This window comes from Lutjanus erythropterus, chromosome 2, assembly GCF_056507025.1.
Source record: "Lutjanus erythropterus isolate fLutEry1 chromosome 2, fLutEry1.hap2, whole genome shotgun sequence".
Taxonomy (NCBI): Eukaryota; Metazoa; Chordata; class Actinopteri; order Lutjaniformes; family Lutjanidae; genus Lutjanus; species Lutjanus erythropterus.
Genome location: NC_139318.1, coordinates 14,459,226 through 14,475,415, shown reverse-complemented (window position 1 = coordinate 14,475,415; position 16,190 = coordinate 14,459,226). Strand labels below are relative to the sequence as shown.

General features: G+C 40.4%; 1 protein-coding gene across 1 annotated transcript in view; it reads right to left on the bottom strand.

Annotated features, from left to right (window-relative positions):
- The window catches only part of suclg2 (succinate-CoA ligase GDP-forming subunit beta), a 126,299-nt gene that overhangs the window by 95,927 nt on the left and 14,182 nt on the right, over window positions 1–16,190 (bottom strand). Inside the window, exon 2 of the mRNA XM_084729271.1 lies at window positions 7,187–7,328. Coding sequence (XP_084585397.1) covers window positions 7,187–7,328 — 142 coding nt within the window. The remainder of the gene's footprint in view (window positions 1–7,186; window positions 7,329–16,190) is intronic.

The window sequence follows — 16,190 nt, the reverse complement described above, 5'->3', positions numbered from 1 at the left end:
AAGTGTTATTGTGTTACTGATGCATGAAGAGCCACAAAACTCTATCAGGTGATTTACTAGCAGACGTTTTTGCTCCGTTTCCAAACTAGTATTACCTTCTTGCACACCTCAAGGCAGCTATATAAGCATCTGAAATGAGAGTTTGATTGACAATGAGTCTTTACTCAAACTTTTGATGGGTCAAATATGTCCATCTGATGACATTATGCTTTTTAAGTTGAAGTCTATGTAAAGGATAAAGGGAGTTTTTCTTCTAAACACATTATATATGTTAGAACATAAAAACGTGTGAAAACACAGAGCTTTGTAGTACTGAATTGTAGAGTAAGACCGTTAAACTGTTGTTTAGGATTTTTTGGACAGACCTGAAATAAGGCTCAGTGACGTGCTGGAGCAATAATCCCCCAACACTATACAAACCCCACCAACCAACATACAAACAACACCACCTCCCCCTCTTCACACCCTCCATAACAGTCAGTTATAAACACACTTCAGCAGCTCTCTCAGTCCAGATCAGCTCACTTCAGTTCCAACAATACCAACACAGAAGAAAAAATACAATCCAATAAAGCTACTTGTTGTGTCCATGTTTCAGGTCATTTCCAGGTCACAGTGATGTTTGACACTGAGACAGCGGAGAATTTCTTAATTCTGAGACCCAATTTTTTAGCAATATTTTTTAATCACTCAAATTTAGCTGGCTGGTTAATAACATGTTTCTGTGGTATGACAATTCAGAACACACATTTATTGCTTATTTACAGTATCACAATGGCTCTAAGTACACAAGTTCACACCTACAATTTATCTACAGATGCCTCTCAAGTGACCGCTTGTGATCAGATTTCATTTCCCTGGTTTATCGCTCTATATGCTAATGAACACTGGGGCTATTTAGTCAGTTCAATGTCCATTACTGTACATTTAGCCAAGAAGATGTGATGCCACCCCTACATCAGCCCACAATGAGCCACATATTTTACCTGTACTGTCAGTAGCCCAGCAGCAGAGGCACTCCATGGTGCACTGGGACAATGGACACAAAAAAATAAAGAATGTGTCAAGGACAGGGTTTCACAAAGTTTATTAAGTTTCTTCTCGCCCAACAACTCTCAAAATAGCAAAAAATTATCTAAGGGAGTCTGGGCAGTTACTAGTGTGTTCTCAAACATCCACTGCAGGTCCCAGAGCCCAGATACGTAATTTGCATTACAAGGAACCAAATGTTGCCCTTAGAAGATGTCAGTTGAGTAGGCGGTCTTTCAACGCAGACCAGGCCACATTTGCAGTCACACTGCTGAAACTGGTCACATATGGCCCAGACCACTTTTGAATGTGACTGGTTCTCAAATATGTCTTGGGTGCATTTGGACCTGTGCTCAGAGATGTCCACTTGTGTTTGGATCACCCAGACACACGCTAAGACCAGGTCTGAATAGGGTCTTAGGGACACTATTTCTAGTATTCTCTTATGTAAGTGCTTGCTGAGTGAAACGTGCTTATAAAGGATACTTGATCATATATATTTTAAAATGGCTGAGTGTTGGATTACTACAGAAAAAATTTGTAGCTCAATTTTTCTGACCTCTTTTAGGTCACATTTTAAGACGCACAGAAATAGAGGTGCTACTGAAACTTGACTTCAGCATGCCATAGTAGCATCACATTACACACATCAATTATTGATTCTGCCAGAGGGACATTTACTTGTACTTTCCCCATTTACCACTGAAGAGCACAGCACATTTTTTGAGGCATGAATGAGCATTGTCTTAGGTCTATAACCAGACAAAAGGACTGAATGCTGCAATGTGAGACAATAAATGTCCACAAAAGTAACAAATTTACAAAAAAAAGGATAAGAATCTTTAACATTTTTAATCGAAGCATGTAGAAATTAAAGTAATGTTATGTAACTTCAAGGTCCAAAAGTTTATTTTTCAAAACTACAGCTTTGCGCCTGGGCTGTCACACACACACACACAACACAAAGATTAAAAGCTTGGGTATGAGACTGGATCTGGGTCATCGGTTTTGGACAGACAGCAGGAGTTAGCGTGCCATTCTCTTGTTGTCCCAGTGGAGGACACGTTACAAAAACTTTGGACTTTCTGATAACTCCCTGCACGGCTCACCCAGTATGGGGCCGAAGACTTCAAACCCTACTTTCCATGAGCCATTAGCTGGCTGTGAGTCACCCATCTGCCACAACGTAAACTCTCCCCTAAGAGTTGTCATTCAAGTTTAAGGGAATCAGCGGTCCATGTCGGATATTTGTTTTATGTTTTGATAGAGAAGGAGAAAGATTTTAAGCTATTCGTCCTCGACGGTAATAGAACAAATCAATCTGTGTCCACTTTAGGAGAGTCGGACCTCTCTACAGTACATGAGAGGAGTGAGAGGAGTTTCTATATAGCATAGCTGCAATTGAACTGTCAACTTAACCACTTCATGGTTAAGTGAGTGTAGCAGAGAGGAGAATACTGCACTCTTAGAAATAGGGTCCCCAAAAGGGTTCTTCCTGAAGAGCTGACTTTCAACCCAGAACCATTTCCTTCTGAAGAATCCTCTTTTGAAGAAAGACAGCATCCCATGATTGATGACCACAATATATAATTTATGAGATTCAATAGTTTTTTGCCTCAACTCCTTATAAAATATATTGATTAGGGGTGTGTATCTCAATGACTGAGACAATTTGATATGTATCTCGATATACCTTCAATGCTACATCCGAGAGACTAAGAATATATCAATATGATATGATCCAATACGAGACAATGCAACATGTGAATCTGTACATTTTGTTTCTGTTAATGCTATATGTGTAGGTTCTGTACTCTGCGGTCTGCCACGTTTTGCATAAATGATTTGCCAAAAACCCAAACTTATTCTACACTTGCGCGTTATGAAGGTTTGCTGGTGCGAAGCGGTGCAACATCAGTCCTTTCATTGTCTGTTTTCAGCACCGTCTGTTTTAAGGAAATGAAGAGGAGATACGAGGTGGAGGAGGAGTGAGACAGCACTTGTTTTGTGTGAGTGAGACAGCGGGCATCTAGCAGGAGGGGTGCTGGATGCATGAGTGAATTGTTACACCCCTAATATTGATTTTATGTCTCCATGGGTGGGCTCTCCATGAAATCCTTGGAATAGAAAAGGGCTCTTGGTAGTACCACCTGGTTAGGTTATTGTTAGTGCCCTTAGAAGGTGGAAAGGTGCTGGACAGAACTCCTCAAGAGGGTCTGGGTGGAACCATTACACCATAAAAGGATTCAATGCAAAGGTGTAAATTTAGTGCATTTTGCTTAACTGATAGCTTAAAACACTTAATACCAACTTAAACTTAATAAAAGGTTACACCTACAGGGACAGGTCAAAGAACCCAATATGGTTCTAGTTAGCACTTTTATTTCTAAGAGTGTGTTTGATGTGTGAATGTGTGAGTCTGTGCGTTCTTATGGGCAAGCTTACCCCATGCATGTCATTCATTGGTGTCTGTGCTTCAGTGCTTGACTGGTTCATTCTATTGTGTATTCAGGGAACCAAAGACTCACAGCAGGATATCAGCACCTCACAGAAATCCATTGGAGTCGCTTCTGGTCAGCTCAGATACCCTCAACCATCCATATCCCCCGTGCAGAGCCATAGGCCGCGTCCTCTACACTGGACAGCCATGAAACAGAGCTCCATCCACGGCTGGCTTCACACCCTGCCTTCCCCTCAACCCCCGGGAGTCAGAGCTTGACAGTCTCAGTTTGCATTTCAGCCCAACAGATCTCAACTAAAGAGGTTACTGATCTCTCATCCTCTATCACGTTCATGTATGACCTAACATGGCCCATGAGTGAGACGTACACATCCATGTGAGACCGGGAAAAGACACAATGTGTATCTGAAGAAATTAAGCGGCAGTAGATGCTTGCTTGCATGCTTTAATGGCGGGCCAGTAATAGTCATAGGACACGAGAAGTGTGAGAAACACACACATGCACTAGGACACTAACTAACGCTTAGTGCATAAATGGACATAAAGACGAAGCAGCTCTGCTGTGGGAATAGAGGGGTTGATTTACTAAGCCAACCGCAAATTACTGTCAGATCTGCAAAAATCTGCGTTGGCGCACATTTTCAATTTAGCTCAGAATTTACTAACACCCGTGATATAAGTGGTCACAGCCACAGTTGAGTTCGTTTGAATGCACCGCTGCTAATTAAGACTTGATGCTGGGCAATTTAACACATGTCTTGTCCATTTCTGGAAAGCAATAGAGCGCAAAGGAAAGTGGAAGTTCTCTGCTACTGAGCTTGAAATATTGGTTGAGGAAACCAATAAAAATATTTCTGAACCGCAGTCATGCAATTACCTCTACTGCAGTGGACAATCTGCAATGATAAATCATTTCCAGCCACCGTTTGTATTAAGTTCTTTTCCTTCTGCACATACAGTATTTTGCAGTTCAACATAGAAATGTCCTAAAATAGATTTTACAATAAAACCCAAACATCCAGTTTTTTGCTGTGCCACTTTTCAGCTGTCAGGAGAAAACTTAAAAACAACACTATGACTAAGTCACAACTATGGACAAAAGCTATCTGACATGTCAGCGTCTTAAAAAAAACACTGTAAATCCTGACTTATAAGTAAATTAACCCTTGAGTCTGGCCTGGGTTTTATTAAACTGTCTCTTCCCTTCTAACTTCTTCTTCCCAAGTTTTCTGTCTCTCCATTTATTCCCCTACCAAGCAATATAGCTACTGTCGTGAAAATATATATCCTCTTCCTACTATTCAGTTTATCTTTGTCTGCATCGTAACCAGGGCCACTGAAAGCAGCACCCCAGGCATCGGAGCCCAAACGCAGCGGCACGAGTGGCACCTCACTGGCTGACAACCAACCTGGATGCACTATCAGAAAGCCACTGCTCTAGTTGGAGAGGACACTGAATAAAATATAAAGCCGAGGGTGGAAATATGCACTATATGTGTCGGCCAGTTTGCTGTGTGGGAAGAAAGTAGAACGGGGAAGATAAGGGGATGGAAGAGAAAGCCATGTGTGGGTGCACACAAATGTGTACAATGTATTTGTTAAGACTTGTTTTACAAGATAACATTTAGAGTTTCAGTCACTCCCTTGCATTGCTTTGTGTGAGTGTGTAGGAGCAATAATACAAATTGTAGCCAATGATTAAAAATAAATTAATTAAAAAGAAAAAAAAAACGTGAAAAACCGAACACGAGAGGTTGTGAGACAAATTAGCGCGGATGAGTGCATGATGAAAAACAGAGCAGACACAACCACTACGCTCAAAAAATAAGCCTGCGCACATAAGCATACAGCATAAAGATGCGATTAAACTTGATAAAACTTCAGCCCTGATTAGCCACAGCCATTTGCTCGTCCTGTAGCAGGGCCAAAGAGCCATGCAGCACAGAAAGGTTTGTGAGGGTTTCACAATGTACAGCAGTACAAAAACACTGTAATTACAACCAGATCACATCTCACAAAACCCTGCAAGTCCTTCTCAAAACTATAGAATAATATTTTGTGTAAATCTAAACACAAAGAACATTTGCAGTGAAGTGATGCTGTGGTCACATATGTAAGGAGCAAACGGCCAATTTCTGATGTATTTCAACCAGTTTCATGTGTTTCTTGAGCAAAAAATGTGACAACACTTCTACTGATTCCTGATCATATTGCCAAAGTGGGATAAAGGGTGTTTAAGTCGGCTTGGAATCAGATGCAAAATTGCTTGTATCTCACTGGACACTTCTAATTGACTCTAATGCAGGTACGTCTTTCTGTAGATGCTTTTAATGTTTGATTTTTAACAGTTTGAGATCATATAATTTATTCTGTAATTGTTTTTGTTGTTTTATATTTTGCTGCCTGTCTTGGCCTGCACACTCTTGAAAAAGAGATTTTTAATCTCTAGGTGTCTTTTATTCCCAGTTAAATAAAGTTTAAATTAAAAAGGTGAGACTGAGATCAGCAAACATGACATTTCAGAAGACTTTGAAATAAAAGTCATGCCATTGGGCCCAAAACAGACTCAATCACTTGCATGCAGACCCATCAGTTTTTTTTAGTTACTGAACTAACATTAAATCCACAAGGCAAGAATACAGCTGAGAATCAAATGTCTCCATAGCACTGACAATGCATTGTGTGGTGCTTAGCTAAAAACTAAAACTAAAGTCCCAAAGTTCACACTGAATTCTTTGCTGGGTCTCATTTACTTAATTCTTTGATCAGATATTTATAAAACATTAAAGCTACTACAGGGAACTTAGATATTGTTGATTTTGGGTAACCCTGTGGACAAAAGCAATAATGTTTCTAAAGTTGTAACCACAAAATATATCATAAACAATAAAATTATCTCAATAAAAGTTTCTTGCTTCTTTTTAACTGGCAAACAGAGCTTTGGCTGTGAAAATGTTAATACAGGCTCTTCTGGTCTGCATGCCATTATTTGTTTCATTTCCGATTTCAATTTCACAGAGAATCCAACCCGATCACAAACATTAAGAATAAGAATATGGAAAGAGCTAACCTTCTCGTGGATGTCCTCGTTTGCTCATGTAGGTCATATAGAGGCATCAGAATTAAATACATAACATAAAATGAAGATTTTAAAAGATAAGTACATATAAATAAGAAAACAATGTACACATAAACACAAATATGAACATATTCAGTTAGAGGTTTTCCATTTTCCCTAATGTTTCAAAAGCTTATTACTTTTGTTGCTGTTTAACAAACCAGGTGACTTAAGTTAAGAATTCAGGTCAAGGAGAAAAGATGACATTTTGGGTAGCGATTTAATACACTTCTGTTTGTGAATAAAACCTCTGCATATATAATAATGACATTTATCAGATATTCAAGAGCACTACCAGCTACAAACTTTTTTTAAATGCTCCTGGGGTTCTCCTGGTAACCCTGTGTTTTTAAACGTCCCAGTGCTATGAACTGTCTATGATAACTGATTATTGTCTTCAGACAAAGTCTACAGATATGCGAACTTATGGAATGTGTGCATAAAAGGCTCAAAATGTCTGCGAGAGAGCCCTCATGCACTTGATGATTTGACAACGACGATGCAGACTGCGCCTCAAAGTCTGTGAGGATGAACACTTTTCAAACTCACGTGTGAGTGTGTGTGTTCCCTCTACTCACTGAGTCTCTTTGCAGCCTCCAAGGCCTCAGAAGCTGTGTCTGCCACGAAGAAGCGCTGGACAGCCACGCCACTCTCTTGCATCAGCTTCTTGCTCTGGTACTCCTGCAGATTCAGCCATCTCCTGGGACTCAACCAGGTGCTCTGGAGGGGAGGAAGGGGGTGAAGGAAGGTGGGGAGGGAGGGAAGGAGCGAGGCAGACTGAGTAAGTGTGACTTGCAAGTGAAACATAGTTAACACAGTTAACACAGCGCTATAAAAAAAAGTATCATCTTGAGGGTTCCATCATGCCTGATGATAACAGTTTTTCCTCTTCAGTTCAACAGCTCTCCAAGCCTGTGCACTCTTCTGCTGCAGTGTTTTACATCATACAACACCAGAACATGTCTAACACCTGCCTCTGAGTGCACAGACTACATCCTTTCTCCCCTTCCCTCCCTCTCCTCTTCCCTCTGCTACCGTCTCTCTCCCCTTTTTCCAGTAATGAGGCAGGCAGCCGGGCCTAAGCTGCAGGACAGGTCTGGAGCTGTTTGCTCCATCAGCAGACGCAGGCCCTGTCAGCTCCAGCTGTTGTTGCTATTAAAAGGAAATTGGCTTTTTAATGTGACGGGGAGACACAGGCTCTGTTAGAGTTAGCGTCCCTCCACGCCAGCAAACACTACTATGTGCACGGGTGTGTATATGAGCGCACATATGGGCATGTGTGCGTGCATGCAAATGTTTTCACAGGAAAGATCTTCAGGGAGTCGTTAAGGAGAGAAAGGCCATTAAAGTAAAGGGAAAACAAGGATTGTGAGGTAAATTATGGTTCAGCATATAAATGATGCTTCAGTGTGTGTATTTCCTCACCCAGTGAAGATTAAACTAACATGATAATAACTTCAGCACTGCACTACATTATGTTGCTGACTAAGTTAAACTCACCTAAGCGGTTTTACACTGTTACTGCGTCAGGGCTACACAAGACATTAGTTAGTTGAGGACACCTGTATGAAGATAAGGGCTCATGTGCACATTATAAGCAGAGTATGATGGCATGTTGTGAAGGTGTTACTGTGTAGTATGTTGTTGGAATTTTGTTTATTACCAGAATATTGTTAGCAATACACTGTCAATACTATCAATACAACAAAATCAAATACTCCATCACAGTCTGCACGGTCGATATCCTGCACTAAACAACAACTACTGTTTTTTTAAAAAGAAGTAGCCAGCTGCTCCAGGTTGGCTCTGTGCCTCACAGTGGGAAAAATAAATTTCTGTTGGGACAGACATACAACCTAAAATATGGCAATTGCATCAAGCAGCGCACCATACCTTGAAATTGAATCTGCGTCCTTCTGAACCACCTGACAAAAATTATAGCAGTCAGGTGAAATTATTTCAAAAGAGCCGACAGAGACGGACAACCGACATGACCAAATGTTGCAAGATGAAAATAGTGGTGCTGTGAGTATTCAGATAAGCTTAGTATTAGTGTCCAATAATATGGTTTTGTGAATGATAATAAAAATAGCAGTTTGAGAAAAATAGCATTTCACATGGAAGCAAAAATAGTGTCGGAAGTGAGACAGCGGGACAACAGTGGGTGAGACAAAAAGCTATCAATAAATATGACAGAAATTTGAAGAGATATCGGAAGTGTCTAAATGAATAGGCTTCTTTACGTTAACTCAAATCAGCGAATTTAACACCTGGAGAAAGACAAACAATGACTATAGGCAGCATGTCTGAGCTGCATTATTTTGTATGTCACCATCTGGACATGCCACTAGGGCTGGGGCAATTCGTTGATGTAATCGAGGTCATCGATTATGAAAATACGCTGGTATCGCGTGCCAACGTGTCATTATGAACTGCTGCGCCTGGTCAGAGCATGGATTCACCGGGAGAACAAGCTGCAGAGAGCAAGCCTCGCTGCGATCATCTTAAGTGTGGAGTAGTTTAGACAGAGACACAACAGTTTGGCTGTCTACAGCTCCACAAACTGGACGTGACTTATCACAACAGGAGAAACTGCTCCACAAGAGTGCTGGAGGTGAAGCACCGAGCAACGTGTCCTCTTCCTGCAGCAGCGGAATCGTCCTGTTTACTTTGTGTCAACACCTAAACACGATATATGAGGATTATCAACGCGTGTAACATGTCTCTGTTCATAGAAGTCACTTAAGATTGATTTTCTATACGTTTCTTCATCACTCCCCTGTTAGAAGTGATGTTATCAGCCAAATAATCGACAGATTAATCGTCTTAAAAAATTAATGTTTGGTGTAGCCCTATTCTACATACAGCAGGCACCAAAAAAAGAAAGTGTGACGATGATGTTGTGGATGTGTGTACATGCACATGCAGTGTGTAAGTTTTTAGTCTGCATTTGATTCAGTGGTGCATGGGGCATTATAGGCCACTCTGTGCCTTTTAAAGTCATCAGTCACTTCATCATTCATGAGGGGATAGAATAGGGACACAATGGTGGAAGGATTGGAAGGGAGCATATTTGTTCAAGATCTCTCAACCATTAAGTGATGGAGGGAATCAAATTCAGCCCTGACTAATGGTTTATGGTTTTAAGTGTTTAAAGGCTAATGAGCTTGACATGGTCACTCTAATAGGGAACAGTCAAGCCAAACCTTTTTTTAAATGTAAAACTAAGCCCCGCCATTAATGGGCCTAAACTGAAAACAAAACTGCAAGACTGGTAATTTACAATCCAATGCCAAAATCAACTCACTCAGTGCCACAGCACACTGTATTAGCATGCTTTCACCATCCCAGCTCTCATGAGAGCTTGTCGGGAGACTTCATTAGAGCCAAAATGGGTTGTTTTCTAGGAGAACAGTACATGTTGCTCCATATTGGCCTCTTCTCTCGCATAACTGAATACAGTAATGAGGGGCATCCGTGGGTCACCTCTGCAGTCTCGTCTGCAATACCATACTATTCATATGTTTCAGTTATTACAGTTTGTATGTGTACATGTTCAAAGCTATGCTTTCAATTCTATCCCCCATAGCACTCTAGAACCACGATACTGATGATGTGACTCTCACAGGAGTCTGGAGGGGTTCAAAGGCAGGGTAAGAAGATCTGCATGGCAACATACAACTGAAAAATAAATATACTGTATACAAGCAACACTTGTTTTTGCTCCCATTTTCATGAGTTGAAGATATAAGACTTCTTTTGTGTGCACAAAAGGTTTCTCTCAAATTTTGTTCACAAATTTGTCTAAGTGTGCATTAGTGAGCACTTCTCCTTTACCAAGATAATCCATCCACTTGACAGGTGTGTCAGATATAAATGCTGATTAGACAGCAATATTATTGCACAGGTGTGTCTTAGACTTGTCAAAATGAAAGGGCGCTCTACAATGTGCAGTTTTATCCTGAAAAAAGGCATTAATTAGGCACTGAACTATTTCACATAGGGCAAGGAGGAGGGCAAAGTCACAACGTGCCTTACTCTGCTTCTGACTGACTAGTACCTCTTGCCTTCATTGTTAGGGTTGGTTAGGTTTAGCTATGAGGAGTGTGTGGTGAGAGTTAAGCATGTCAGGGTAAGCAAATCAGTCAGTCAGTATGGCAGGTCATGACTTTGTCCTCCTGGGCAAAAAAAACTGTAGCCCCATGTGAAAAAGCTATTGTCTTTTATCGAGGCAAAACATTTCAGATTGGCCTTTTATTGTGACCAGGAACAACTGTGCAATAATCATAATTGATCTCTATATATATCCTGGAGGAGGAGAAGTGCTCACTAACACAGACTTTAACAAATTTGAGAACAAAATTTGAGAGAAATAAACCTTTTGTGTGGACAGAAAAAGTTTTTTACTGAAAATGGGAGTGAAAATTAAAGTGTCACATTGATATTTTGGTTGAGTATAAAAAATGAATAAATCTGGGGGAAAAAAACTAAGCATATAGGAAAAATGTGAACAGAATTTAGGTAAAAACTAAAGTTCTTTGGACAAAATGGCTCTGTTGTTGAGCAAACCTTGGCTAAGCATTCACTTTTCTTCTGCCTCTCTCTCATTCCTACACGTCCACTTTAACAGAGCACATCCCACAGTCTTAACAAGCCAAGCTGCAGAGCAAGTTTTCTCTGTTTTGTGGACTCATTTGACTGCTGTCAGGCACCTGCAGGGCCTCCTCTATTTAAACATCCACCTCCCTTGCCATTCAAACTGTTTGCCTTGGGAGGATCAGCTCTGCTGCCTGGGTGCATGTCTCTATCCGTCAGTCTATCTTTTAGTCTACATCCCACTAAAGAAAATGGCAGATGACAGCCTGTCAGAGGACCAGGTTGCACGTCTTTTTCAACAGAAAGCATCATCAGATCACGCCGAGACATATTAACTGACAGGTCTAACCATTAGGCTTAGATTTTTTAGAAGTTAGTGACCCAAAAAACATTAAACCTGCACTGTGATCAGATGCTGGCAAGATGTGGACATCAACACTCTAAAGCTCAATACAGACGCACTGATAGCCACATCAGCAGCACCACACCCCTCAGTCAGTCTCAACTCCAAAGCTCGAGAAACTCATGAAGCAACTTAGAGGCAACAATCCATCAGTGACGACAACTTTTGGCTTCACTTTTACAGAAACTGAGAGATAGCATTAGGAGCATAAATCCCCCTGCTGGCTGTAAGCTCCAGCACCACTAATTCATGCATCACTAATTCTATCCAACAATTATTTATAAGACTGCCTAGAAATATGATCTAAACTTTAGAGTTAAAAATGAAATGCTCAAAAATAAAACAGTTTTGTAATCCTGGAACATTAGATCACAAGAGATCCACTGCAAGTAGAAGTGAAACCATGTTGGCCAATACAGAAAAGACCGAGAACAAAGAAAACATAAACTGCCTTTTAAACAGATGACCACTGTTGTAGGACACTGACTCAACATAGGCAAATGTCCTAAAACTACTGGTGTGTGACACTAATGTGAACTGAAAGCCACTGCCATAGTCTAAAAAGACAAAGATAAAAGTATTTTATCACACCTTTGAAGAGATAGATACATCAATCATGTGAATCCTTTATTAGCTTCCAAAACAACTAGCTAACTAGTAAGCTCGACTGAATACATATCAATTAAAATGGCTCCTGTGTCACCTGAACAATGGAGGAATAAGAATGTGGAGGAAAAAGAGCTAAGCAGTCTTCCAAAAATAACAGCTGCTGCTTACTGGAGAAGTCAAGCGGGGCTGGAGGTGTCCCTCCAGGCACTGACAGTTACCTTGGGCAAAACACCAGAGAATGGAAAGGCACCTAGGGCATTTTCTAGCATGTACCAGCCCAACAGACAATTTGTATCAAAGATGGGCTCGTACCTGGCATTCTTATAACAATATATCTTCACACGTATGCAGCCTGCATGGGACTGGTCATCCGGTGATGTATTTTTACAACTGTGTGCTGATGTTGATGTCTTTTATACAACTTCCACTTCCAAAGGAGTTGGGATGTTGTGGAAAACGTAAACAAAAACTGAATGAAATGATGTGCAAAAACTTATTTTTGGGAACTGAGGACACTCAATTGTTGAAGATTTGAATGTCAAATTCTTTCTCATTTTCGCTTGATATTTGACTTCAGATGCTCAACAGTCCAGGGTCACTTTTATCGGATTTTGTGCTTCATAATGCATCACACATTTTCAATAGGAGACAGGTCTGGACTGCAGGCAGGTCAGTCTTGTACCCAAACTCTTTTCATAAGAAGCTATGCTGTTCTAACGCATGTAGAATGTGTCTTGACATTTTCTTGCTGAAATAAGGAGGGATGTCACTGAAAAAGATGTTATCTAGATGGCAGCATATGTCGCTCCAAAACCTGTATGTACCTTTCAGCATGAATGGGGCCTTCACAGATGTTACAGTTACCCATCATGCCATGGGTAGCACTAACACAGCATCATACCATCAGAGATGCTGGCTTTTGAAGTTAGTGCTGGTAACAATCTGGGTTTTACCTCTCCTCTATAGCCTGCAGGTCACGACATCCATGATTTCCTGAAATGTGGACTCGTCAGGCCACAGCACACTTTTACCCTTTGTGTCAGTCCATCTCAGATGAGTTTGAGCCCCAGAGAAGTTGGCAGCGTTTGTGAATGTTATTGCTATATGGCTTTCACTTTGCATAGTCGAGTCTTAATGAGCATTTGTAGATGGAACCACAAACTGATATTAACTTATTACTTACTTATAAAGTGTAATTTTGTGAACTTAATTCAATGTAAAGACTTTAACTGTTAACTGATATTAGAGATTCAAAGGATGATGCTGAGACTTTTTTTATTTTCACCTGGCTGCCGTTACTGATGATCTGACAGATGACACATGCATTAATGAACTTTCTGAACTTCACCTGCATGGGAAATCATTGAGTCCTGTGTGAATATTTCATTCTTCATTATGCTGACATGATGGCCTGATGCCAGCATCTCAGTTATTAATGAGCAGTGATTCTATCACAATTCTATCTTTCTATTGTTTACTATTCTCCCATTGTGGCACAAAGGCTTCTAGACATGTGCAGGTATTCTTGACTGCTTGAATTCGTAATTAAAAAGACAAAGGGATGCTTGGTATTACTACAGCTGTTTGTGAAATCTGCCATGGCAATGTCAAACAATACTGTAATACACACTGCACGTAGACACATCTGGCTCGACATCATCCAGAAGTAAACACTGATTAAAAAAAAAAAAAAAAGCAGCAGGTCTGTTGCTTTACCTGCCGACACCTTCTGGAAGAGATGTTCTGTTATTCTCTAATTAAAAGAAATCTTCTTAAGATACCATTAAAACTAATGAAATTCTATAGATTTACGAAAAAAGTTTAGTAAAATATTTCAGCATCCAGGGTTTCAGAGGAGAAAGTCTTGTTTTGTACAGGTAATGCAAAATACGAGTGTGAAAGTGATTCCCAAAAAATACTCATGATAGATTATCTGTTCTTTGATTAAAAAGTCAGAAGCATAAGCATATGTACAAAAATATATAAGAAGATCATTTCTGCTGTGCATTTTTTATGAGAATCATCCAATCACACAGTTTGAAATCCAGTTTAATGTGCGGCTAAAAGTGACCTGATCCTTTCTTTTCAGAGCGATGTCAGCTGAGGCTCATGGGCACCACTGTAATCAGAGCCATTTGCCATACATAAGTGGACTTCTCAGAAGTAAAAATGAAATAAAATAAAATGACCAGAACATAACCCTGCAGCATTATGAAACTGTCAAGAGGACTCCTATATTTCAGTGTTGAGGAACTTTCAAATGGGAATTCACAGAGTTACAAAATACTTAAACCAGCAGCTTCTCCAATTATGCAACTCACTGCTTCCAGTATAATAATACAGATCAAGTTGCCACCTTAAGAACAGACATATTGTATAAAGATATCCCTCCCGAGTACCTCTTGCAGAACAAAATACTTCAAAATCCCCTTCAGACTCATTATGACCACAGTTATGATGTCGGCCACTTCCAGTCATGCTTATTGTTATCATATATCCATGGTATTTCGGAAAAATCGGAGCACTACATGTCCGCCCTGGAAGAGAGCAGTAAGTGGTGAATGACAGTATGGCAGCAAGGCAGGCAGGCAAGCAGCTGGCCTGTATTCCTCTGAGACTCTCTCTCTACAGTAATTATCATCAGCAGCACTCTAGAGACAATCCAACCCAGTCCTTCTACCTAACTACTGCTCTACTTGCTCTTAATACGCACACATACACACACACACACACACGTGATGTACTGTGCACACTGGCGAAGACACACTTCAGCAAAAAGCTAAGTTGTATGCTCTGGCATGGGCCCTAGATGGCATAAATATTCACAGCAAACTCCTATACACACAAAAGCACTCAAGATCTTTCTCATGAATGCATCCAAGCGACGAGAAGTGGGACACAGTGGCAGGAGAGGCTGGTGACAATGATAAACAGCAATATTCACTTTTAATATAAGGAGATCAAGAGAAACAAGGAAAAAAATACATTTCCTTAAGAGGTTTCATTCATTCTGCAAATCAAAATAGGCAGAATTTCTCAGTAGCATGCCTTATGAGACAAATAGAAAAAAACTGCAAGGTGGAAAATGCAAGCTTTCACATTAGTGACCAGGTTTTATGAATGGACAAGCAAAGCTGTCTCCTTTCAATTTCCAGTTTTTGTTCAGATCAGCCATTGTGACAAACCACTTAGTTCACAGTGAAACAAAACACCAGAGGCAGGTTCAAAAAGGGCTTATGAAACATGTACCTGGCTTTGTCTTTAGGTCATGGACACACAAATTTCCAGGAGAGGTAAAGTAAGCCACAGAACACCCACGAAGACATTCAGTGTGAACGTGACACTGCCCCAATAATAGCCTGCCATTGTCTCCATTATGTTTTAAACCATTGTGACTGCATTTCACCTCTGATGCAAAATCACAGCAAAAATCTTAACTATAACATGCAAATCAGGAAGGAGAAAGAAGCTGAAGTCATATTTAGGACATACTTATTCTGTGAAAGAATTTTGCTTTCAGCAGGCTTGCAGCAAGAGTCTTGACATTCAGCGAGTGATCACAAAATGTCACCTACACAGTGGCAGAGGTGAATACTTACTTTTTTCCATTTAAGAAAGGGTTTTTTGTTTACAGCCAAAACTAAAAGTCCTACTTTCTGTCAGATCTTAATGTTGCTTTTGATTGAGGTTTTATGTAACTTTGAGAACACTCACACAGCGAGGCCAGCCAAGTGTGAGTTTCAATAAGAATCCATCAAAATTAAAACATGGAGTTGGTGCCTGTGTGAGTAAGTCAGCGAGCAAGGGAGTGAGCGAGTGAGTGAGTGAGCGAGTGAGCGATCAAGCGAGCGAGTGAGCGAGAAAATAAGCATCTACCCATCTATTCATTTATTAGGGTTGGATGGCACAGAGTTATTATGATATACCAGGGTACTAAGAAGTTTGGATGGAAATAATGTCAAAAATATAAATGC